This window comes from Micropterus dolomieu, linkage group LG05, assembly GCF_021292245.1.
Source record: "Micropterus dolomieu isolate WLL.071019.BEF.003 ecotype Adirondacks linkage group LG05, ASM2129224v1, whole genome shotgun sequence".
Lineage (NCBI taxonomy): Eukaryota > Metazoa > Chordata > Actinopteri > Centrarchiformes > Centrarchidae > Micropterus > Micropterus dolomieu.
This window is the reverse complement of record NC_060154.1, coordinates 29,646,096-29,672,581: the sequence shown is the minus strand read 5'-3', so window position 1 is coordinate 29,672,581 and position 26,486 is coordinate 29,646,096. Positions and strand designations below refer to the sequence as shown.

Below are 26,486 nucleotides of genomic sequence, written 5' to 3'. Positions count from 1 at the left end.
GTTAATTTTAAAAAAGCAGTTAACTAACCAGCCCTCAGTTCGCGTTTGGTCTGAAAGCACACCTGTCACTTGGCGTGAAGTACTGCAGTGCACGCATGCATGCATACTAGACAACATAGTGTGACTACAGAGTGTAGTTACTTTTTAATATTCAATGGGGATTAAAACTATAGGCTGTACTTCATTGCAGCCTGTATTGCATTTGAAGCTCTTGAAAGTCTCACAGCTCAACTGACCAACTGCTTGTCTCCATTTCCCCTGGATTTACTGATAGCTTCAAAGATTGACTAAGTCCTCTCTCCATTTTGCTTGTGTTAATTATTTTACAGAGTAGAGAGCTGGGCTGCTTTGATGCCAGAAGATGTCTTTCTTTTCCTGTCTTTGCATTAATACTCAAGTGAGCCCCTTCTTCTCTTACTCCCACTCTGCTCTCTCTCTATTAGTCACTGGCGCAACCACCAAATCACCCTGCAGTGGTGTTACAAGTCCCACTAAAGCCAATTAAAGGGGCTAGAAACAAATTCGTAATTTGGCAAAATGGCACTTAAATTGAAATTGTTTAAAGATATATGCGAATCTAAACCCTGCTGATGGGTTCTCGCTCCTCTCCTTCTCCTCACGGGGATGGAGAAGAGCATATGCCTACTCATCCCCAAATCGATGTGCACAAACACAAGGAAATAGAGGGAACTCATTCAGGCACACAAAAATCACAAATCTACATGATGGACGTGTGGCTGCGTGTGCAACTTTTAACACCAGAACACACAAACTCGCGTTATAGGCTGAGCTGGCAGGTATAGCGCTCTAACTTTTAAACCCCATGTCTGATGAATTATTAAACCAAAACATAATTCAACTCTACACCAGTGGTGCAAAGAAACACCGCTGGATGAACACGTAGAAAAACAGCCCAAGGCCTCTTTACTGCAATAACACGAGTGTACTTCAACTCTTTTATTGTTATTACCTGCTTGTTTTTCATTGTCTTCATGCTTTCTTTTCTAATTTCCTGACCATTTCTTCCCTCATTTCTTTCTTTTCATTATAGTGGCTACTGTATCCCTGTCTTCTCTAACACACTCGTTCACAACAGTGCTGAAGATGCAGTGGATAAAAAATTGATTGGCATTATGATTTAATCAATAGACGGACATGAAAATGTGATGCGGCTGCTCCCGGGGTGCCGTTGATGGAAAGGAGTTAGATGTTTGAGCTAGAAGGGAAACGCCTCGGAGACCCAAAGATACAGGCCATCACACACATAGAGAGGCCTGGCTATAAGCTCTACGGGGAGAGTCGGTGTGTGTGCTGTCATTTAAAATAAAGTATTTCTACTGGGAGTCAAAAAGAGGAGTTATCAGGCCCGGATGATTGGCAGGCAGGGGAGAGGTGAGGTTTTCATTGTGTTTGCTGGGGATTAAAGATGAATGTGAGAGGAATCTCTCTCCCAGGAGACCCGATCTGTGTGCATGGATTATGTGTGTGTATGGGCGCGTGTCCTCTTACTGCCTCCATTGCTGTCACATCCAATCACAACCCATCAAACCGACTGAAAGCTGAGCTGACAGAACTGTTTAATAAACACAGACACACCCCCTGGCACACACACACACACACAAAGGTAGAAAACTTTAAAGAGACGATGATTACAGACAACTTCTGCCAGACCGAAGAGGAATATATGGATATATAGATTACAAGATGCCATGGATCTACCTGTAAGGACTGCTGTGGAGTTTTGGGTGTTTTTTTATACACTGAATATGCTAAAACTAGACAACCCATTCTCACTCTCTGACTTGTCACATGTGGACGCACGGTCAAGACCCATCGGCGTCAGTTTGTAACGCACTGGGGATCCCTAGGTATATGATATTAAACAGAAAAGACTGAGCAAGGAGGTGGGTGGGGCGGATGGAGGACCAGAACCCGGACTTTGAACCAGCGGTGTTCGTGTTCCGTGTGAAAGAAAGTCGACATTAAATATTTTTCTTTAAGTTAGGCGAGTTACATAAATTGCGTAAGTTAACTTACGTGTTAACTGACGTACATAGTTATTTTAACCCAAAGCATGATCTTTTCTTAACCATGACCAAGTACTTTTTGTGCCTTTAACTTGTGCCGTTTCACTAACTTTAATAACATGCCATTTCAAAATGGCGATGTTTTGAAACACTAGTGTTTTATTTTGAAAGTCTAATCGGATCTTGCATATTTATTGTTGCCTATAGGGTCTATGATTGTTGCTAACTTTACCGGATGTTGCATATTTGTTGTTGCTAAGCATTGCTAACTTGACCGCGGAGCCCTAAACCTCTAAAAATGATGCAAAAGGGGTACCCAGGGCGAAAAAAAAAAAGCGCGCCAAACGGCCATGACCAAGCGTCAATATGTGACGAGTTGGGAGTGAGAATGTGTGGGAAAAAACAAACTGGAACAAAAACTATAGTATATCTTCAGTCCTTAATTATACAAACAAGGAGAAGGAACATGTGTTGTGGAAACACAACTAATCTAATTTGAGTCGTACCAAATGTAAGCAGCAATGCTATGATGTTAACTGCATTTGCCTTTAAAGCAGCTGTAATCAGTATTTCTACATGAACAATGGATCAAATAACTACATGGGTTTGAAATGTGTTGTTTGTGGTGACGAACCCACCCTAGTATCATTTGGCTGTGCAGTTCCCTTTAGCTCTACGGAGCATTTTTGTGCATGTTTCAGCTCGTTGTTTTAGTTTTATGGCCCGCAGCATTAATGTTCATCACTCTCATCACTCTGTACACATCATACTGTGTACATGTAACCTATATAGAGTGTGCTGGACTTTCATTAATCATGGGGTCAGAAACCTGAAGCGATGTCAATAAAGCACGCTCTGTATATGCCCACACAGTCCTGAGAGTCCTAGTTGTTGCATGTGCTTAACTTGTACTTATCTTTTGTGGTGTAACACATTTTATTTTAGTAGTGTGTTCGTTGTGCATTGGTTGCCACTTATGGTATAACAAGCTGGTAGCAGTAGCAGTCAGTACATGTGTTAGCACTGACAAGTGTTAATGCCAAGCGTTATGTAGAGCAAATGATCCACCAGGGACACGAGGATGATTTTGTTGTCTGTGTTCTCATCACTTCAAATCTGGGACAGTCTCCCGAAACCTGCTGTATTCTTCATTTCCTTTTGCAATGCACACTTCAATTGACTCTGCATCGCTCTTTGAGTTAGCAGGAGCGCCATATGTTTCCTGGGAGCACAAAGAACATTTGATTCTTTTAATGGAACTCTCCACTCTTTCCTTTCTCTGATGTTTTTCCTCCTCTGATCTTTTGCCTCTTTCTCCACCTTTTTCTCTCTCTCAGTTATCATGACCTCACCCTTCCCTTGCATCCTACCTTATTTCTTCTCCTCATCTCTCCCTCCCTATTCCTCTGCTTTTCTCCTTCATCTTTTTTTTACTTTTATCCCCACATCCTGTCCTCTTCTTTCTTATCTTTGTCTCTTCTTCCCTCCTCTTCACCTCCTCCCTCCATGTCTCTTCTCTCATCAATTTTCTATGCCTTTTCCTTATTTCCTACACCGCCCACCCTCCCTACCTCCTCCTCCTTCATCTCTCTTTTGAGGTCAGGTGATTCCTGACCTCTCTATATTACGGAAACCCTCCCTGACACACTTTATAGTGGCGGCAGATATATGGACGGATGAATATTCATACTGTGCTGTCTGTGTTGTACACACTATGCACTCTGTCCAGGACTTTTCCCCTGTTCCTGTTGATTTTTGTGATGTCTGTATAAAAAACAGGAGTAGGTGTTTGGATGCTGTACCTTGAAGGTGTGCAAGTATTCTTGCGTAGGTTAATTTATTCAGAAAGACCTGCTATTGTTTTGCTGACACACACATCCAAACCCCGGTGAGACAAGCTTTTATACAAACACAGCAATATGGAACCACTTGGCCTGGAAGCTGTGTAGGGAGAATCAAGGTTGGGTGACTTACTGAAGGGCACGGCAGCAATTCAGCACCTGGTTGAAAACTCTGAAGTTCCAGTTTGTACAAAGTACAGACAAAAAACAAGACACAAGAGAAATGTCGTCTGTGCGTGCATGTGTGCGTGTGTGCGTGCATGTGTGCGTGCGTGCGTGCGTGCGCTTGACACCTTAAGTTTAATTAAAGGTCAAATTTAAATTTTACAAGAGAAAACATATCGCAACCAAATGTTTTATCTTTGTTGAAGGTCAATAAAACGGAGCACGTGACTTGTGTAGACATTTTCCTCGGTAGATGTCAAATTTCATATAGTTGGAAAATAAATAACGCTGAATTTCTTTTAAGCTATATATTTGTATAAATAATGTAGGAGCTGGGTTCATCAAATGCAGGCCCTCCACCAGCACTTCTGCATTTTGCACGCGGACCTTCAGACGGAACATTTTCAAATGCAAAAGCGTGCTTGCGCTTTGTAAATTCAGTGGAAAGGGCCCTCAACCACACTTATCTTTGCATTAATAACAGGAAAAGCACTCTTCCTTTAAATGGATATGGACAAAGGAGAATGGTACACTTCACAGCTGGCATGTAAAGTGCACTTTAAGTGGAAAACTGAGCTTTCTGCTTCTTTGATAACACACATATGTAAACGGTAAATCTTACCCTCAGAGGAAGCTGTCTCTCGCTGCACTGACACACACACACACACACACACAGCCATACGCATACAGTGCATGCCCCTGTGCTCTGTAATAAACACAAACTGCTGTACAGATATACTGTACAACAATCTGTCAGTCTGCTGCTGTCTGTTTTATCTATATTGGTTTTTGACCCCTCATGATGCACGCACACACACACACACACACACACACACACAGATACGACCATCTGCTGCTGTAATGAGCATGGCTGAGTGCCGCCATTTGCAGTATCAATCTTTCAGGCTACATATGTAATGCAATGCCATGCAGAGACAGCAGGTGCGGGGGCGAGCCTTTATGGTCGCCAAAGTGTGAATTAATTAGCACCATGTCTGAGGGTTCTCGTTCACTTCTCCTCAATATGTCACGCTCTATGATCTAACAAGGCCTTGAGCAGATAAAAAGCACAAGCTGAAGCAAAGTCACTCTCTGGCACATCCTTAAATCGTCCTCCAGCACATGAGCCGAATCTGAATAGAGGAAATTAATTTCTTTTCTGAATTGTTTTTTGTTTTGTTTTTAATCTCTTGGTAATGTGTCTTTATGGCATGAAGATAAAAACATATACTACCCCAGATCTTTTTAGTTTCTGCTTATGGTTTTTGTTTTGACGTTATAATTATCTGAAGATGATAATGATTATAAAATCAAATCAAAAACCAGTCTGACAGGTCAAATGTTGTCAGATCCATCTGTATTTTGCCTCCACTGTTGTCACACTCAGTCGTGGGTAATGGAGGTTTAACTCTGTGTTTATCTAATTAAAGCTTTGCCAATTATGTATGTCCATAATTGCTTGTCTCTGGGAGAAAGAATTTTTCTTTGATTTTGTTCCGTGTCAGTGAAATCAAGACACTCACACAAATGCAGTGTGTTTGGAGAGAAGTACTGCCGTTGGGACCATCTGTTATTAAAGCTCAGGCTCGTTAAAGCAGGGAAAAGATGTCTTCCAGAAACCAGATCATTGCATGTCTCTGTGTCTGTAAATATTGGTCCTGGCATTGGCTATGGGTGCTGGTTATGTATGAGTTCTTGCATGAACAGCAGTGTGTATGAGGTTTCTTTGTATAAATGAGTAGAGAGGCTTTGCATTTGTGTCAGAAATCAGCATAATCACAGCAACCATAGCTGGGAACATAATGAATACAAGTGATGAACTGGCTGTGCACAAATTATATCTAAAAAGCCAAGGTTTACATACCTGTTTGGTCTCATTTAGATAATTAGTAATTCATTTAGAATGAATGGAACTCAAGGTCTTTTTTTCTTAACTGACCAACTCAAAATACAGAGCACGTTCAACAGGATTTCAGTATAGAGAAAATGTATGTTGGAAATGGGGGAGAAGTACAAAATGGTCTAGCAAGACAGCAAATAACCCATGCAGGGGTTCTTACTTCTCCATTTTCAGACACTTTCACTCCTAAAGCTCTGTAATGTTATGATGTGGGGCATTAATGTTATCCACAGCACACCATAATAAGAGAGAGAAGGATAACAAGATCCCCAGATTTCCTCGCCGTTCAGTGAATCACAAGTTGAGGGTTGCTACTGGAATTCTTTCCTTCCTTGTTACCTTCCACTGAGATTCAGGTACATTTTCTACCCTGCCTATTTTTCTCCGATAAATCTAATTACCCATTTTGCTATTTTGCTACAAACATACTTGAACCTTGATCTGTAAGTGTTGAGGAAAGCGCTTCTCTGGCACAGGACTGTGGTTTGCTCTTGGCCCAGAGGCAGCAGCCGGCTCATTGTCACAACAGCAGCGTAGCCGCTAGCTGAACCCCAGTTCAACTCCAGCCCACAGCTTTTTTTTATTCCCTATGCCCAAAGACCCTGTGCTGACTTCAGCTCTGCTACGATCACTATCTCACTGAATAGTGTTTTAGAGTGGGAGAAAAAGCAGATGTCTTTGTCCCTTATGCACTAGCTGGTGTGGACCCAGCAGAGAAAGGGGGGGAGCCTCTGGAACCACAGTATTATAGAATCTAATGCTGAAAAAGTAAAAACTGCATACAAAAATCTAGAAAATAATGTTGGCATATGCCTTCTCATGTTTTCATGCCAGCCCTGAGTGGCTGGCAGTCATGTTTACGTCAGGGTCCTCCGCCTTTATATCTGACTCACACAGCATCTTGTGTCATTCACCACCTGCTGCACCCACCCACTGCCCTCACTGCAGGGGCCTCTGCCGAAGACTGGCCCAGTAGGCCAGCCTACCAAATAGGGACCCCATTCTTACCAACTCCTCTCCCGAGGAGCCCCCACTCAGCCTGATCAGGGAAAACAGATGTCAATGCTGGGAGCTTGACGCTAGACGCCCTTTTGGATTACAATGAGGAGGAAGAGTTAACGGGTTAGGAGTTTCTGGTGTCAGATGAGGATGATGAGGATGATTCTTCCTTTGTTCCCCCTTCACAGACTCTCAGCTCTCCATGTCTGGCTGCTGCTAAGTGCGAGAGGCTGAAAAGCCCTTGGGCCACTATTGCGGTGGCAAGCCCCTCGTTCCCACTATGAAAGAAATTATCCCAACTCCTCCCGGCTAAACTCTTTTACACTGAGTTTTCTTCTATTCACATTCACAACAACATAAACATGGTGGGTAGCCTACATGAGACACATATTCATAAAGGCAAAGGCATGGGAGGAACTGGGAGACCACTTTAGCAAAGGCATGGTCAAATAGGGAAAGGGACATTAGATTATCACAGGAATTTCCTACTATTGGATGGATTGCCATGAAAACGGATGGTCCCCAGAGGATGTAGACTTCTGACTTCACCTCTAGCACTACCATGACGTTGACATTTATGGTGAAATGTTCCACTATTGGATGGACGGCCATGAAATGTGGTGCAGACATTCAAGTCTGGAGATGCCTTAAAGTCCCATCTACCGCAATCATCATGTCAAAATTTTTGTTTGTCCTAAACTTCGGCTAGTGCTAGTTAGCAAATGTTAGCATGCTAACAGGCTAAACTACGATGGTTAATATGGTAAACAACATACCTGCTAAACATCAACGTGTTGGCATTGCCATTGTGAGCATGTTAGCGTGCAGATATTAGCATTTAGTTCAAAGCACAGCTCTGCCTAAGTACAGCCTCACACAGCCGCTAACGAGGCTATCAACTCTCCGTCTTGTTAAACTTTGTGTCCAGCTTTGGTGCTAAGCATCCACTGGTGCAGTGATTTAGCATATTTTTATGTTTTTGTTTTGTTTGATTGTTCATGTAAGTGTAGCTATGGTAGCTGTCCATGCAAAACACTCAGATGGTGCACACATTCACACAAATTGGATTGCCTTTTTACCAGACAATTTCACCTAGTGAGGACATGTTTTTATAAAACACTGTGTATTTAAAATGGGGGATGTAATATGGTCATTAATAGCAGCAGAGCAGACGTTTAACTATGTGAAAAGATTTTGGAGTGCCACTTTAAAAGCTACGCATGTATACTGCAATGTTTGTTTATGCACTCGAGCATAACTTAAAAAGAGAAACTGAACGCCACCCCTCCCACTCCTACTGTACTTTACCATGCTGCATCTATTCATGTGCTGTTGTTACATAACTTAACTACATAGTTTATGGTTTATTCATGAGGCCTATTTTGGCCCAGAGAACTGGGCGTCCTGAATCAGAGGAGAATCTCTCCATCTCTCCACCGGCCTCGGGGAAAACAGGCAGGCGATGAGATCCCAGACTCGGACAGAATTACCACTTCATTGAGAGAAAAAGGGGAAATGATCTTCCTCACCTGCTCTACGTCTTCCATCCACCCATCTGACCATCGTCATTTCATCACTCTCGCCTGCTTCATCTGTGTACATGCGCCTGTGGGGATGTGTGTTGATGAGTGTGTTTTGGTGCTGTGCTGCTCTGAATGTAATGCTGCCACTCCAGATCTCTACATGCATGTATTCATGGAGACCGACACTGCAAATGATGCTACCAATCTGAAGAGGACAGGAGTTGGCTGAGAGGCTGTGTCAGTTGTGTGTCAGTGAGACTACACTATAGCTTCTCTGTGTGTATGAGAGAGAGAGAGAGGGAGCGGGGCGGGAGGGGGGGTGAAGGTAGTTAACATGTCACAGGAGAGCCCTCTGCTGTTTGAAATGCCAACCACTGAACATGTCATCTATTCTATTTTTCCAGGGTTTTTTCTCAGCTGTATGGTTAAGTCTGTCAATCACAACCAGTTTCATTTTCAGAATTCAAGATTCTGATTTTTCTAAATATCACTGACACTGAAGATGATATTTGAGTAGTTATTTGCACTAGAAAAGAAGCAATAGTCAGTAAACGGGCTTTATTCATATTTTTTCAGGTTTTCACATTTTTCTCACACATAGAATATTATCTTAGTATCAGGTACAACTGTTCCACTTCACTTTCATTCTGTCACCTCTTAGATACACAATTTCAGAAACTTGTGAACTTCCTGGCATTCTCAGTCTCCTTTCCCCCTCTGCATGTTCCTTTACAACATCTATTTAGACATTAAAGTTATGCAACTGTATAATACCATCTTTAATGATCAAAAATACTTTAACAGAAGTCAATAAAATTTACATTTAATATTTGGTTTATCTGACTTATCTGTAGCAACAAAATTGACTTAAACATAGATGGGCAGTTTAAATAGTTATTTGACATGCTTTTTTCTAAATTATTTAATTTGCTTCTATATTGTACAAAATGTGATGCTTGTCTCCCAGACTATTTTCGTTACAATATTACAAACCTGATCTTATGTATTCCTATCCAGACCCTTATATCAACCAGTAACCTTGGAGATTCTCAGAAATTAAAAATATCCTCTCTGACATTTCTGTTTTCATGCAGTGAAATCCTTTTTAACTTCAGCATAAAGATCCCAGGCTGGTCTACACTTGACTTCTAATCCAACTCTGAAGCTAGTATGAGATAATTCTCCCAAAGTAAATTCCGTTCCTAATTTTTATATAAATGCAATAAAGTACCAAGTCATCCCTGATCCAGACCAAAGCAAAAAGTTTTCTCACGCAGTTGATTTAACCTCGGTCTTAATGAACCACAGGTGATCACAGCAATCACACTCAAATCCAACACAATCAGACCTTGTTGACAGAATGTAATAACGAGGAAATAGAATAAGATATGCAGCATGAAGAGAAAAATAAACTATACATGGATGGAGAGAGCATCATAAAGTGGACAGGGAGGAAGTGGCACCAGCAGCACATATTGAAACACAAAGATCATTCGGGCAAATGTCAACTGACTGGGTGATTTTTTTTTTTTTATATAATAATGTCAACATATTAAAAATGTATGTAACAACATGCTCCAGTCCAAATGTTAAAGTGACATTTTAGATGTGTATCCTGTGTTTCTTTTTTTAGAGTATACCCCAGCTGATATTGACTCACAGACCAACACTCAGGATTTCAGACTTGTGCATGTTATTGACTGGATTTATGTTTTTTATTGGTAAGCTGACAAAGACAACAAAGCTTTAGTAGTAAGCTTCATTCAGTTTTTCGATTTCATCCTGTATGTCTTTTGTGTGATGATAATTATGTTTACCTTAGCTCAACAGTTCAGTTCAGTTAAGTCCCTCTCAATGAAAGAAAGAAGTAAGGATATGAAAGTAGGAACATGATTTTGGGGCACCAAGGCCTGTTCTATCCTCAACACAGAGGTTTTTTTAAACAGTGTTCGTAGAGATTACAATTACTTTCGTTAAGACTTAGTGACCCAAAATGCAATTTGCTAAATTTAAGGCTCGGCTACACCTGCGTTTAAAATGGCAAACATCAGAAACGGAGAAAGACACTGTTGCTTAGGGGCCATATCTATGTTCCCAGGGTCCTAAGTTCCCATGGCCCTGTTTCCCAGTTCAGTAATCTGCTAACACACATTAACCCTCCTATTGTGTTCAGGTCAAATTAGACCTGTTGAGTTAAAATATTTCATACATATTATCCAATTGTTTTTAGCATATCTATATAAAATCAACTAAATGTATGGTTATCATTTGATTTGAAGGTCTCTAAAAACGTCTCTGGTGAGTCTGGGTGGTTCTATGGATCCCATTTTATTCAAACTTGACTCAGACTCGTTTGGGTTGGGTATGATCCACATATCAACCCTGAATGTTTTATTGCTGCATCACATCCACCAATGTGTCCCTGAGCAAGACACTTAACCCCTGGTTGCTCCAGAGGCGTTGCGACCTCTGACATACTTTTAAGCGTCAGCTAAATGAATTAATGTAAATGTAAGTTATGACCTTTGGTCATTCCATGACTCCAACCATTTGATAACTTCCCTCAAGTGTAGGCCTAGGGGCCCTGGGAGAGCATGCATGCACAACTTTGGAAAATAGGAATGACCCCATTGCTTATTTGCTGTGTTGCACAAGCCACTTTGATTTAACCTTCTCTGTCAGAATATAAACTGTTAAACAAAAGAGGAATGATATGCTATTTTACAAAGGTGGATGGTACAAATATGTCTTTTGAATAAATGAATGAATTTATTATCCCATAAGCAACAGAGCTAAAGATTTTGCTAATTTATACCCTTTTTATTCCTTCACAAGTTCATAAAAATCAAACTTTACACAATAAAATACCACAAATAAATCAATAAAAGACTGTTTTTCTACCCGTACAAGCAGGCAGTTGCATGATATGGACCAATATAACCATAGAGATAGTTGTATGAGGGTCAGCCAGTGTAGTTCTGACAGTTGAACCAGATGAATATATATATAATATAAATAATTCTTCTCCTGTCCTTCCTCTATGCTAGATGGATTCACAAAGATTGTGATAACAGTTGAAGGGTGTTTCATCCCTGAAATGTAACTTAGACAGATGGTGCTGATTTCATCATAATCTAAAATGTCAGGTCAGGAGAGGAGATGAGGGGATGCAAGGTTAAGGAGAGAAGGAGAAGAAAAGAGGAAACATGACAAGAGATGCTCATGCTAGTTTGTTCTACCTTCCACTCCACTCCAACTGTCATCTTTCTTTAGTCTGGATTGTCTTTTTCTTTCTGTTATGTCACAGCCTCTTTTCTGCCTTTCTTCCTCCATCATTATCTCTCGCCATCTCTCTCTCACACTGCCTCTTTCTCTCTCTCCTCTGCCTTGGAAAGAGACGATCCAGAAATAAGGCCATAAATAAGAAATCAACGGCCTTTTCTGTCCCACCACATTACAGGCTTTTGATGTACGCTTTCTGCAGTATTATTACTCACCAGCCTCAAACCAATGCTCTAATCTTTCCCGCTGCCAGATTGATTTCGGTGGCAGTGACAACAGCGCAAAGAGGCGCTGAACAGATCTGTACACTGTAAGCATTTTCCCAAATACTAGCGAAGTAGTGTTTTATAGCGACAGCTTCTTTGGTAGATTAAGTAAGATGCCAGATATGATATCACATTGGCACAGAGGTGTGAAAGTGTGATATACACGATATCCAACGTTGGTGTATTTTAAATTCTGATAAAGGTTCCAAAGTTTGTGTTTTAAACCATCTGAAAAAATATTTTTGAGGCCACTAGCGGGAAACTCAATACAAACCAGGTATAGGTTTAGGTGATCTTCTGGCTCATTATCATTGGAGGAGGCGAACTCAACCCTTAGGTTGCACGAGTGCCCAGAGAAGTGGTCTGTTAGGCCAGTTATACAATCGTTTAGTGCTTGACCTCATGAAAGTATGGCCTAACTGTCCAGTAAATTTCATTTAGATCAGTTTCGAATAGGAACAAATATATACACACCTTGGTGAAGGTACAAATAGGATGATTTCTTCGTGCTCTACATAAAATTTTTCACTTTGTGCCTTGGTTGGTTTTGGGGACATATTTTTACTGCACATAAGGAGATTCATTCATTACAAAATAAATGGAAAATGGCCACTTTCTTTCATAGGAAAGGGTCTGGCTATAGCATGAGTCAAGACCAGCTAGAAAAAAAACACTTATAATGCGTTTGTCCTCTTCATGAAAGAGAAAAATACGTTCAATCACACAGCAGACATGAGGGCTGCTGGTGTAAGGTAGAGGCCCTCTGTCATCTTCACCATGGCTTCAATTTTTCACAGTAATTACACCAAGGTATTACAAATGTATCCGGAGAGTATATATTGATGATTAGAAGCTACATGTAGCATCTGTGAATGTGAGAGGCCTGAGTGAGTGCTGTGGTTGTTTGCTCACCTGACCCTGTAGTGAGGTTGCTGCCTTTCTCAGTCCACTCTCTGACCTCCAACACATTCAACCTGTGAGGGCCTGGAGAGAGAGTGTGTGTGTGTGTGTCTGTGTGTGTGTGTGTGTGATGTGTGCCACTGAGTGAATGAACTGGGTACAGAGATTCGCATCCAAGAGTTTGCTCAACTGGAGACAGACTTGAGGCTTGCCAGCCAAGAATCAAGCAGGTCAGCTGGAACACACACAGACACACAGATAGCAGTATTGCATACTCCATTCTTCAGCTATGGAGCAAAAAGCCCTAGTGTGTTTATACACAGGGGGAATTCAAAATTCCATACATAATGCATTAACTAAAATATATAAAATATATATTGCATAGACCTCTGTCTCTCTCTCTCCGTATTTCCTGTGTGCCTCTCCACTATCATCTGTCCACTAAGAGCAAAAATGTAAAAAAATAAAATAAAATAAAATAAAATAACAATAATAATTTGATAAAAACATGAAACTACAAATTATTATGAGAGTTATCAGAATGAGTGCAAGATTGGAAATGGTCTGTTTGCCTATTAACTACTTTTTCTACAGAGAATGGAAGTGCAAAAGAAGCTCTGTACCTTATGGGATCCAGAATCTTGTGTAAATGAATGTAGCTCAGCATAAATCATATATGTGATGTCCTTGGCTGATGAAGGTGATTCCAGTTATAGTGTGGCACTGAGAAATACAATTTTCTTGCACTAGGCGAGGGATGTATTTCCTGTGAGAATGATACAGAAAGTGTGGAATAAGATGATCGATACATCGATGATCCCAGCTGTGATTTTATACAGAGTAGTAAGTTAGAAGAGTTAGCCGCGGTGATGTTATAATCCAATAAAAAGCAAAGCCATGCCAAGTCCTCTACCTGCTGAGAGAGTGGCCAAATCAGTGGTGCTGTTTGCATTAAGACGACAGACACTTCACGGTGAGAGCAAAGCCAGACAGACACTCTCCGTGATTTGGACGGTGCTTCTCCGTATGGGGTGGCAGCAAAAGCAGGGATCTCCATAAATGTTTGCTCACACTGCAGCCAAAGGTGTCCCAATTATTTATTTTTCCCCCCACATGACAGCTGTTGTCTAATCAGTATGAAAAGCAAAATGTTGCATGGTGTCTCAGATTTTCAATTTACAATCTGGACCACAAACCTGTGTGGTGCATAATCAGATCTGATGCCTGCGGCGGCATGGAGGACAGGACACAACATGAATTGACTGATTGAATTGCTGCATCTTCCTAAGTGCCAATCAAAATCCCAAGGTACATAACTGAAAGGTGTTGAAAACAAGCAGGAAAAGCGTAGGCTTATAAATGGACATGATGTTTTTTGTTATACACATGGACACATTTATTGTAGAAATTGCTGTCAATGTACTGCTGCTGAATATGGGTTACATCCTTGAAGGACAAGAGCCACTGAAGAAGAAGGAAAAAAATCTGAGTAGCAATTCAAATTGTGTCTTCACAAATGTGATGTCAACACAACAATACACCAGAACCAACCCATAAAGAAGTGTGCTGAATAATTATGAAAAATGTTGATAGTAATAATAAATCTATTTTTGTATTGTTAAAAAGTCACTGTTATATTATGCAGAAGCAAATGACAGAATACTTTTGTAACTGATTTGCAAAAATCTATAAATTAAAACCATTGGGGGAAATTTATAGCAGCAATAAAAGCAAAGAGATGAAGACAGACAAAGGCAAAGCAGATATAAAAGCATAAGAAAAATGACCATATAAAAAGCAAATACAAAATGTATTTTCCTGTGGAAGAGGGTAAAGTGTTAAAAGTCTAAATTTAAATGGCTAGTATTCCCCACAAACTTGGTTTTGTGACCATTTCATATTACCTTAGCATAAATACCTTTTAATTAGAATTCATATGTTGTTTTGTTCTGACTTATGTGAATGAAAACACACAAATTCACCAATTTTCTCATTGGAAATAGGTACATTTCAAAATATCACTGTCATGGTCACAAAAGCAAAGTCTGTGGGAATAATATTTTCTATACTTTTGAGGCATAAGCAATTCACTTACCCAGGAACAAAAAAAAAATGACATGATGTAATTGATACCTAATACCCACACTCCTATACAACATACAAAAGTTGATGAACATGATGGACTGTGCATGAATACAATCAAGTTAGTGACTACATGACATCTTTTCATGGACTACCTTTGAAAAATAACATTTGTGGTACTTTTACAGCTGTGTTTATCCATATCAGTTATAAAAATATGCAATACACATTATATTAGCTGAGCTGTGAAATACAATAATTCTGCTGAGTTTAAATAACAAAATATAGAAATTACTAATTCAAAGGAATTCAAAATATAAATCTGGCAGTAAACTTTCTATGGGAATGTTTTTAAGTCAACCACTGTGCTCTCCGTCTTGGAAAAACATCAACAAATATATTTTTTAGTCACATAAAAACATTTACATGCGCCAAAATAGCACAGAGTATATTGATAATGTCATAATTATAGGGGCAATATCTTATATGTTATATTATTTTTGCATCCCTCAATATATTGAAGCAGGCAAGTGTTTGATAATGGATAGTTTAAATAATGACAAGGTGTACATGAAGCTTAAATGCATCCATCACATTGTCACCTTTGGAAGAAGAGCACTGTGGATAGACGTTATTAGTCACTTAAGAATAATACTTAAACTTTGCCAAAAGTTACCTTTAGCTTCTTTATACAAAACTTCAAGTCCTTATTTTCACTAACAATGTTTTAAGTTAAAAACAGCCAATAAAGACCATTTCTTTCAAGTTTTATACATACCTCCCGTGGCCCACTCACTAGCCTTTTTCTGGAGCTTCTTCATCATCTGAGTTGTCAGTTGTCATTACTGACAGCTGAAGAAAAAGGCTGGTAAGTAGACCTTGAGTCAAGATTATGTAATTTCAAAGGTCAAGAATCAACTTTCATACTCAACTCTGAACTTTTAGTTTGTCAGCCTGGTTATAGAGATTATGGGGCTGCTGTTGTGGAAAGATTTTACATGCATGCACTTGGTCAGTTAAATGTCAAACATCATCTACAGAGGCTAACTATCTTGAGACATGAGTTGCTAATCAAAAAATCTTGTAAACTCATAAAGCACTTAATACTGTGACTGTTTGCCATGCATTCTTAATCAGATTTTCTTTTCTGTGCTTACGTTGGAATTGAATGATACATGAATGCAGTAGTGGAGAAAATGAAATAGAATCTAACTCCATTCATATGTCTTTTGGCTGTGTTTCTACAGATGACAGCAGAGGCCATTCTCCGCCTGGTCAATGATCCTGTGCTGCCATTCTACCCTCTGGACATTGCCCTGGATGTTCAAAACAAACTCAAAGGTAACGCTGATGATAATATTATAGTGGTGATGGTGGCGATAACGTGCAGTGTCATCGATTTTATTTAATCAGGTAGTCTTGTTATGATTGAGATCTGAGAACAAGAGAACATTCAGACATCCAAAAGTACAAATAAGGCCAAACAACAAGATCAATGAAGAGCTAGTGAAAACAATTACAAGACTCGAAAATTAATCAGATCATAAAGAATTTAGATTGAGGGCAGTTTGCTAGAAACATATGCTGCTAGCATAGGATGTAAGCCAAGTCAGGGTCGGTTTTGACCCGTGTTTTTGCTAGATATCAACTTTTTTGTTGTTTACTTATCCTTACGTGGAGTTTGTGTTGGAGTCTATGTTGTGCTGGGAGCTAGTCATTTTTTGGTGTTAGCGGAATCCATTTCGTTAGTTGTGGTGTTGTTGCTGTTTAATGAAGTATCAGTAGGCAAGAGGCTTGGGAGCGCGCATGAACGTCACAGTCTACGTAAGCTAATGGATTATGTGAAAATCCGACCCGATTTCTTCACATAGGAAGCAGCGTAGAGGTTCATTTTATGTGAGGTTACAACCTGTTCACAAATAAACATTAAAAAACTTATTCATTTCATTAAAAAACTACATATAGCCCCACTAAATGTGACTTATAAATAAGTTTGGATTGGATTGTAGTGCTCAGATCTTGGAAGAGACCTTATTCAGCGGCAGACATTTTGACTTGTCATAGCAGGAAAAGCTCAGGTGAGCTACATTTGGTTCAGTTCCAGAGTAAGCCATGATAGTGAGTCAGCATGCACAATACCAGGACCTTGGAGCTAGCTCAGCTAAATGGAATGCAGTCGTTTTAAATGTTATCATTTACACCTGTGCTTTTCCTGTCATGACAGGTCAAAATGTCTGCTGTGAAAAAGGTCTATAATCTTGGCAAGTATGACCTATTCAACCGAAGGCCAGCGCTAACAATAATAAACACCCGAGTTGTGAATACACTGCAGTTATACTTTAAGATAAAATATATTCCAAAATTGAGGGAGCTATCATTTTAGCCAATGCTCTTTACTTTCTGTGTGTGTGTGTGTGTGTGTGTGTGTTCAGTGACTGCTGTTTTGGCCCTTCATGCCGAAATATAAGTCATCTCCACTGTCCAGCCAGCCAGCTTGAGAATCGATCCGTAAAACCCTCTCCAGCAGGCACTGACATTCACACAGAAAGCAAAATGACATGATGTGCACGCACACAAGAGGAACCCACAAGTGTGCACATACCTCTCTGACACGCAAAAAATACATTCCTAGAATGTTTTTACATTCACACACACATGCATGCAAAGCATTTTCTCTAGATGTTCTCTTCTTTAAGAATGATTTATTTATTTAGTGTTGGTTCATGTGTTCCTCTGAACATATCCATCTCTCATCTCATGCTTCTATACCACTGTGACCTTGATGCCTGTGTTCAACATCCTACCTCTCCCTCCTGTAACTTTAGACCTTGCGAGCAGTGAAATCGGTATTGCCTTCACTTCACCAATCCCAGCCTTCACTGGGTAATACGCGGGGTACACCCTAGGTTGCTCGTTAATCACAGGGCTGACACACATCTACGGGCAATTTGGAATCACCAATTCACCTACCCTAACTTGAGAAAACCCACATAGAAAGGTGGGTTTAAACCCAGGACCTTGTTGCTGTGAGGCAACAGTGACAACTGCTGAGCCACCATGCTGCCCAGAGGTAGAGCTGAAATCATTTAATCATTTACTGTTCATCTGGACAGTGGAGCGGGGCTAAGGGTCGAGGTTCGAGGTTTGAGCTAGCTGGCGTGACTGGCTGAGACAGACTGGGATCCCAGGTTTGGGTGTTCCAGGACTCCTGGCAGGCTAGTAGCGGCCCAGGTCCAGAGGAGTATGCTGGGGTAGAGAGAAAAGAGTTCCTTCCTAAGGCTTGAGGCAGGTATGCTGGTACAGTATGTAGGCAAGACACACAGGTATGACTTAACGATCCAGCGAGGACTGGATCTCTGGCCTCTTCTTAAGTAATAGGCTTGAGTACTGATCAGCAACAGGTCTGGAATCGACTGCAGGTGAGGATTGGCGCTCCACCCAGAGATCAATCACGCCCCCCAGGCCCCTGCAGGGAAGGGTGAGAGCAGGTCACAGCAGGTGTCACGGCAGGGGGGTCGTGACACAGTCAGTAGGAATGGCAGAAGCAAAGGCATTGGAGGTCAGGGAGAGCGACATGGAAGAAACTCAGACCTCAGGTTCCAGCTCCTGCACAGAATCCAGGTTGGGCAGAGGCTACAGATGTGAGACCTAGCTGCAGCACAGACTCCAGGGGGAGGCCAGACGGTACAGATGTTAGACCAAGCTGCAGCACAGACTCCAGGGGGAGGCCAGACGGTACAGATGTTAGACCAAGCTGCAGCACAGACTCCAGGGGGAGGCCAGACGGTACAGATGTTAGACCAAGCTGCAGCACAGGGTCAGGGAGGAAGATATGACAGCATTTCTGAGGAGTTCAGATGTCAGTAATGATTTTACAAAGCCATATGAGCCACACCCTAAATCCATTAAGACACATCACTGGTAAAACAAGGATATATCGTTCGGATAAAGATGGTTTTGAGATTTTTCACTGTTGCATTACAGTTCATCAGTCAATGGGGCCTTGTGCTTTTATTGCAGCAAAGTCTCTTCTGGCAACAGGTCATCTCTTGCACATCACTCTAATCCTGTCAGTGCCCCGTTACCCAGCTCCTGGGGAAAACAACAGGAGGAGGCGGCAAGGCATTGCTTAGTGAAATGACCAGCTTAGTGCAGTAGCTTGCAAGACAGGGCCAAACCTTAAGAGACTACCCAGGTGAATCTGGACGTCTGTACCAGCTATTGAAGCTTAGATCACAAGAGGATGGCCCTGTGCTGACAAAAGTGGCTGACACAGTGTATAATATATAGTGGAAAATACTGTCATTCAAAATACAGCAAACACAATCGTGTCTCCCTTCCCATTCTGCAGTTTTCTGTTATGGTAGACAGTGCAGATGTATCTGGTACAGAGCAGGAGTCTGTACCACATGGAGAATTCGCTGGGTGGGTGTCTGTGACAACAGGGAATTGTGAATGCTGATACATATTTGAGAAGATTACCACGTCAGAAAATCAGGAAATGACCACCCTGAAACCTTTTTGCCTGATGGACTGTCTGGGATTCGGCCATTTGGGCTGTGCTTGGTCAATATGACAGTGTACTAATGTGAATAGCAAATGTGATAAGGTAATTGAAAAAATATTTTTACTATTAGTGCATTTGCTAGTTAATATGATGAGAAGTACTGTGTGTGTGTGTGTGTGTGTGTGTGTGTGTGTGTGTGTGTGTGTGTACTACATACTTTATTGTGTGCGGTTAAAATAACCCAACATCATTTACCTCAGTCTTGATTACTTTTTTTTATGAATATTTTGTTTTGTTGGGTCATTAACTTGTGTTGGACTAATTTATTGTGCTCTTAGAACTGTACTGATTTCAAGTTTTATGTTTATGATAAAGGTAGGAGAAAAATGTCCATGTTTGTGGTCCACTCCACAGTTTTAATGAGATCTGCACCTTTGAGTAGCCTATACTGAAGGCCTTTTCTTTACTTTAGTGCCACCTTAAGCAGCAGTTATCTGTTCCATCTGCAGTCTCTAACTGGAGCGATGATGCACACTGTCAAGCCTCAATTACTCACAGCAGATTTGCTGGTTAGATTTTGTGCAACCAGATTCTGTGTGGTTGTAAAATAACCACATGAACCTCTGTGCTTGTGTGCACATCAAACTTGTCGTTTTGAGTAATTATTCTACACAGTTTCAGTTGGAGAGGGACTCATTAAAAACAGTTCAAATAGTTCCATGAAAAACTGTGGATCCCTTAAAACTTCCCTCTCCACTAATAACTCCCACAGGACCGTCTGTTTCTGCCAGTTTTCTCCCAATGTCTCCATCCAAAACACCTGGTAAGTTAACCTGGGTAACATCTTTTTAACAAGTCTGACCAAAGTCTCCCCTGGCGCTCAGCAGTTTTAACTATAATACAGGTAAACAGTGATGAGCAACATGATGACTGTAATAATGGAATAATGGAAACACAATTTCTGTGCTACAACTTAATGTAGACAAAGCCTTAACTACACAGATGTAAATGTTTTCCAAAAATATCAATCACTGTAATCTGCCCTTGAAAGCATATTTGGGGCAGTATTTAATAAATTTGGGATGCTGTAAGCTATGTTAGTTTTCTAGTTACAGTAGGCCTACTGTGAAATTTGGGGAACTGTACATGGGAAGGGGCACCACCTTGGCTAGAGCCAGCATGGTAATAAGCTAAATTAGACATAGATTACAGGTACGTGTTCAATTTAGGAAAGTGGTCCTCAGTGTGTGATTTGCATAAAGTGATTTACATATTTATCACCCAAAGTTTGCAACTTGCATAGTAAGAAGAACGCAGCACTTTAGTCAAGGTCTGAATTGAACTCTGTGTAAATTTACATTACATTCAGCTGTTAGCATGCTGCACAACCTCAGGCCTTCTGAACCAAAATCAGCTTATTCAGTCACAGTCTCAGAGCGTGCAAAGACTCTGTCCTTGAATATTAAGATGACCTTTGAAAGAGGATGCACAACAGAGGCCTTGACACATTTGCCTGCTCACTGTCTTCACTTGCAAACTCAGAATAAACAAAATGTTTAATGTTACTTTTGTTATGCGGAGAGTGGGGTTTATTCATAGTCAGCACTGTATTTGAGTTGCTCTGTATCGCACAAGTTGTTGATTTACAATAAGAAAATGCATGCTGTACAGAATTAATTAATTCACGGTCGAGATCAAATGAATATATACCTATCTATCATCATTTACACACTAAGATCGGGGATAGAAAGAGATGGAGATGGAGAGATGCCCTCCGTCACATGTACCGTAGCTCCAACTTCAAATCTCATTCATTGTACCACTAAGGCAATTGCTCAGTGGCTCAGGTTCACTGGCTCTGTCTAAGCATGTAAGCACCATCCCATTAAGGCCTAGATTGAGTGGTTATGCTTCCCTGTCTGAGACTAATGGACAGCTTATGACCAGAGAGGGAGAGATGACTGATTATTATACCTGTCTGTAGCCTCTGTTTTTTCATCACTTTGTCCCTCATTGTACCCCTATTTCTGCTCCCCACTTTCTCCTCTCTATTAATTCAATTCAAAGGCACTTTATTGGCATGAAAGATACACCTTCTTGGCAAATTTGCACATCAGTGGCAAGATGAAGAATAGTGCTACAAGTGAGCATCATTTCATCAAGACTGAAAGGCCTCATCATCCAGACAATCCACACAAATGACAATGAGCAGAATTACACAACTAATTGGTTTTATAATATAATTCAACTGCTGTGATTATCTAGATTATTTTTTTATTATCATTTTACCAGGCAAGTTCATTTAGAACAGATTCTTATTTACTTTAACGGCCTGGCAGGAGACAAAGGCCTCCTGTAGGGAATGGGTGCTTGGATTAAATAAAATAACAAACAACAGACAGAAGATACAGGACAACAACACAGTCCCAACTACAACACTTAAAAAACAGGCACAAAGATGTAACTTTAATGTCGGGAGCTGTATGCAGCTGACATTAGCTAAGCTTTATGTAACTAAACTTACACATTAGCTACATAGCTTTATATGTGGCATTAAAAAATCCTAGCCTGTGCACCAAGCTAGGTGGCAAATAGCTGGCAAGCAACTGAAACTAGTGCCCAGAAACCTACACTTTATTGCCAAAAGTTTGGAGTTGCCTGCCTTGACATGCACATGAAGGTTAATGACATCCTATTCCTAATCCGCAGGGTTTAATATGGAGTTGGCCCACTCTTGGCAGCTATAAAATCTTCAGCTCTTCTGAGAAGTCTAGGAAGGTTTAGGAATGTGTTCACGCGTAGTTTTGACCATTTTTTTAGTAGCACATTTGTAAGGTCAGGCACAGATGTTGGACAAGAAGGCCTGGCTCTGTGATTTTATGTGGCCTACCACTGAGGGTCCGTTCTTTTGCAGATTCTTTATGGTTTGGGTACCCAAATCTTATTACAAAGATTTTGCTGACATATTGCATCCTCACTCTCCCAGACAGTCACATCTTCTCCAGTCTCCTGCATTCACTTTCTTGGATTGCATTTGATGGTGGGCAGAGAAGGTGACTGCTATTAACAGTAACAAAAATAACATTATTGTTTGCATTTGAATCACTAAGTTTTACATCCAATCATCAAATAAATTGAATGACGCACAGGCGATCGTTTGTTCCCACAATTAAAGTGAAATAAAATCTACTCGGTCTTGTCACTGCCTCAAACATAGAGGACTCAGGATTTTATGTCAAGACCTATCTCGACTTCTGCAACGCTAGGAATAGGAAGATGAAAATTTTAATCCTAGCTGCTTTGATTGGGCGACTGTTTCTCCAGCTGATGGGGACAGCTGGTAATGGGCAGACCACCAGACTTGTTTGAATCTCAGGACAAATCAGAGATGTGGGATGCAATTCAAAGGTCTGGAACCAGGCAACCACTCCATTGGTCCATTCCAAGGAAATAATAAAGTTTTTTAAAGCCATTTTATGCAGTAATTATCAAATATCTTTAGTCACTTTATATTTAGTAATATTTAGTCTACAGAGTTGGAATACAAGGTAACTACGATTAAACAAATATACTAAATTGTAGTGGGTAGTATACTTTTACCAAACAGTGTGAGTGGGACTGGAGTAGTGTTACCTCTCATTTTTGGGCTTGTGTTACGAAATGAGGTTGCTATGGAACAGGCATTGTTATTGCGCTTTCTAATACACAATTGGACATCACATCCCTATACTTCATCTCCAAGTGTCATTTTCCTTATGCTTACATTTAGTTTTACTATTTTCATCAACTGTGTGTAATCAAAAAGAGGCTGCTCGGGACAGATTTTGGGCTCTTTATTGTGGTTATTAAATTTATATTAAATGTAATTCCAGGTGGCATTATAAACGTCTTAAAGTTATAAATCTGACTTTGTGAAAACGTGCGGATACTCTCATTGCTTTGTACCAAGCAGCTCCTGTTCAACCAGAAAACAGGTGGCAGAGAGCTTTTATCTCCGCTAGTTAAAAATACAGAGGCACCAGATGGACAGAAAGAAGAGGAGGAGGAATAGGACAGTGAAATAAATACTATTTGATGTGTGTGTGTGTGTGTGTGTGTGTGGTAACAGTTAGTGAGGCCTGATAAATAATTCTCGGTGTGAGTTAGGATGGCGTGTGGGTTGGTAAATGGCAGTGTTTGCTGGGTTAAAGCTGGCATGTAGAAAGCTTGTAATTTTAAGTAAGATAAAAGGACAAAACACTGAGAAAATGTAGGATAGGCCACAGATTCCGGAATTTTTCAGCACTACAAATTACCATTTCAAAGTTCACTTTTAATAATACCTTCAGTACTTGTCAACATAGAAACATAAGAGTATTAGGCCACTGGGTAATTTAACAACAGATTGGGTTCAAAGCTGCAAGAATATTTTTAACTGTGATTCTTACTGCTGAATCATTAATAGCTGCAAGCATGTAGGCCTGGGGCTGACTGTGAAAGTATCAGGCATGCTTGTCTTATTATATTATTATCATATGCTACAATTACGCTTCACACAACAGCTGCAGCTGTGTTTGCGACCTGACCTATCTTTTCTCCGCGAGAGGGAACAATTTAGAAAGTTGCATGGCGCTGCGGGGAGCCCCAGCTGCAGAAGTAGGCCTACATGGATCATGCTTAATATTCATCCAGCCAGAGGGAACGATCACGAACTGTTCACAGCGCGTCGGTCTTACTAGCGACACCACCCGTCCCCGGAAAGGGAGTGGGGCGGACCAGGGACAGGAGATCGTGGAGCAACTGGCCCGCTGCGGATGGTCGATTATTGTTCCCTCTGGCTGGATGAAGTCTGACGCTCTGCATGATCCATGATGATAGAGAAATATAGAAATTCATGGCAATAAAGCAAGCTGTCAATATTTTAGACCCCCCAAAATATCACATATCATTCTTTTGGGTCCCTAAAGCTCCTCCTGGCTCCCCCGTAGTTCGCACCCATTGGTATGGAGAAGAGGGGAAAATTCTAACTCATCATTGTAGTAATCAAGAAAAAAGCATGACATCATCCAAATTCATCCAAATCTGACTCCAAAAAAATTATACTGCTGAATGTTGTATCTGTTTTCAACAAAATGCAATCTGTATCTTAAGCTGTCCATTAGTGGAACAGGCAACAGAATCATAAGCTCAGCCATTTTTCTTACCAGAATGCTCATTAGGACTCATTGCCTTACGATTGTATGTAAACAGGCTCGCATCTGTGACTTTTCTAACTCAGTTGATTATCTTTTGCACTAATGATTCAACTGGGACAGTTTTATGCATATTCATGTTTTGGAAGTGCTCCATCAATGCTGAAGCAAGGCTGTAGATAAGACCACTGAAGTCAAGCCTGTCAAAGTCCAAGCAGTTTTGAGATTGATTCAAGTAAATTCAGCAACTCTGGTGTTTTTTCCAACTGCAATGACAAAGCATTTGAATTCGCTACAACCTTAAATTGTCAAAGCCTCGTGGAAGGTGTAGTATTGCCAAATGACATGGTGCTAACATTTCAGTTTTGTGGAAAGTCTGATTAAACAACCCCGTATGAGATGAACCATTGTGTTAAAGAAACTAACCGAACAGAGGCTAACAAGAAGAGGGAGCTTTACATTGACTTTAGGTTTAGGCACCAAACATACTTTGTTAGCTTTAGGAAAACATCATGGTTTGGGACAAAAATAACTACATTATGTGACTTAACTTATGTAAGTTAAGTAACGCTCCTTACCTAACGTATGTTTCACACGGGAAACGAACACCGGTCTCCGTTCAAAAGTCTGGGGCTTCCCCCAGTGCATTGAACTATGACTCTAAGGGGCTTCCTGGAGCATTACAAAATATCCCAAGGGGACTTGACCATGTGTCCCTACGTGACGACTTGGGAGTGAGAACAGGTTGACTGGTACAGCATACTGAATGTAGATGGGGGTAAGTAAAGTTTGTGTGTGTGTGTGTGTGTGTGTGTGTGTGTGTGTGCATGCATCTTTGGGGCCTATAAGTTTAGTGTGAGTATATTTTTGGGGATGTGAAATGGCTGTGAGTGAGTGTATGAGTAGAAATGCTTGTGTGTGTGTGTGTGTGTGTGTGTGTGTGTGTGTGTGTGTGTGTGTGTGTGTGTGTGTGTGTGTGCGCGTGTGTGAGTGTGTGTGTGTGTGTGTGTGTGGTTTCTGGGTGTTTTAGCAGCCCCCTGCAGCATAGGACCAGTGATATTTAATGGATTCTTCACAGCCAGTGTGGAGCACTGCAGTATTCGTGACTGGCAGTCATGGAGGGGACTCGGATCAAACAACCGGAGCTAATTGAAACCTCCAAAAACCTTTTGTTCAACTTTTTTAATCACTGGCCTTCTTTATTTTTTCTTTTCATATAAAACTGCCTTTGGTCCTGTCTGATCTGACATAAATCTCCATTAATTTACTGTAGTGATGGTGCTCAGTAGCAGTGCTGCCTTTGGTCCTCAACTGCAGTACCAAAGAAGGTAGAACAGCCTGTTGTCAGTGCTGTAAATCACTAGAATACAGTGAGGAAATCAAAGTAAATATGTGTGCCCACATAAATGGAAGTCACTCAAAACCAGTGGTGTACATTTTCAAGTTTTACAGTAATTAGGAATATCTCAGTGGCATAGCCAAAGAACCACATTTTGCTGTGTAATTAGACTGTCCAGAGGTAGGGGTAGGACAGTCGGTGACCACTTTCATAGCCTAGCATTGTGACTTCAGACTATAAAAAACTACAGATGGGTGAGATTATTTCTCCTCTCTACTAGAGCGATGGACAGCATAATTCCAAAAGATACTCCCTCATTTGGCGTAGCATTGTCTAAAGGCCCTAAAGGCTTGTTGGTACTGAGTAGTGTATTTTGTAAACATATGCTCTATAACTAATTAATAACACAAGATGTGTCTAACATTTCAGAATGAGAACTGGATGGTAGTTTCATTTCATTTGCAATGTAGTGGAACAGAGTGAA

The 26,486-nt window shown here is 40.7% G+C and overlaps 1 protein-coding gene across 6 annotated transcripts in view; it reads left to right on the top strand.

The window, feature by feature from the left end:
- LOC123971735 (inactive N-acetylated-alpha-linked acidic dipeptidase-like protein 2) overlaps positions 1-26,486 on the top strand; it is a 580,586-nt gene that overhangs the window by 532,482 nt on the left and 21,618 nt on the right. For all 6 annotated transcript variants that reach the window (XM_046050743.1, XM_046050744.1, XM_046050745.1 and 3 more), the window contains one exon: positions 16,233-16,326. In XM_046050743.1, coding sequence (XP_045906699.1) covers positions 16,233-16,326 — 94 coding nt within the window. The remainder of the gene's footprint in view (positions 1-16,232; positions 16,327-26,486) is intronic.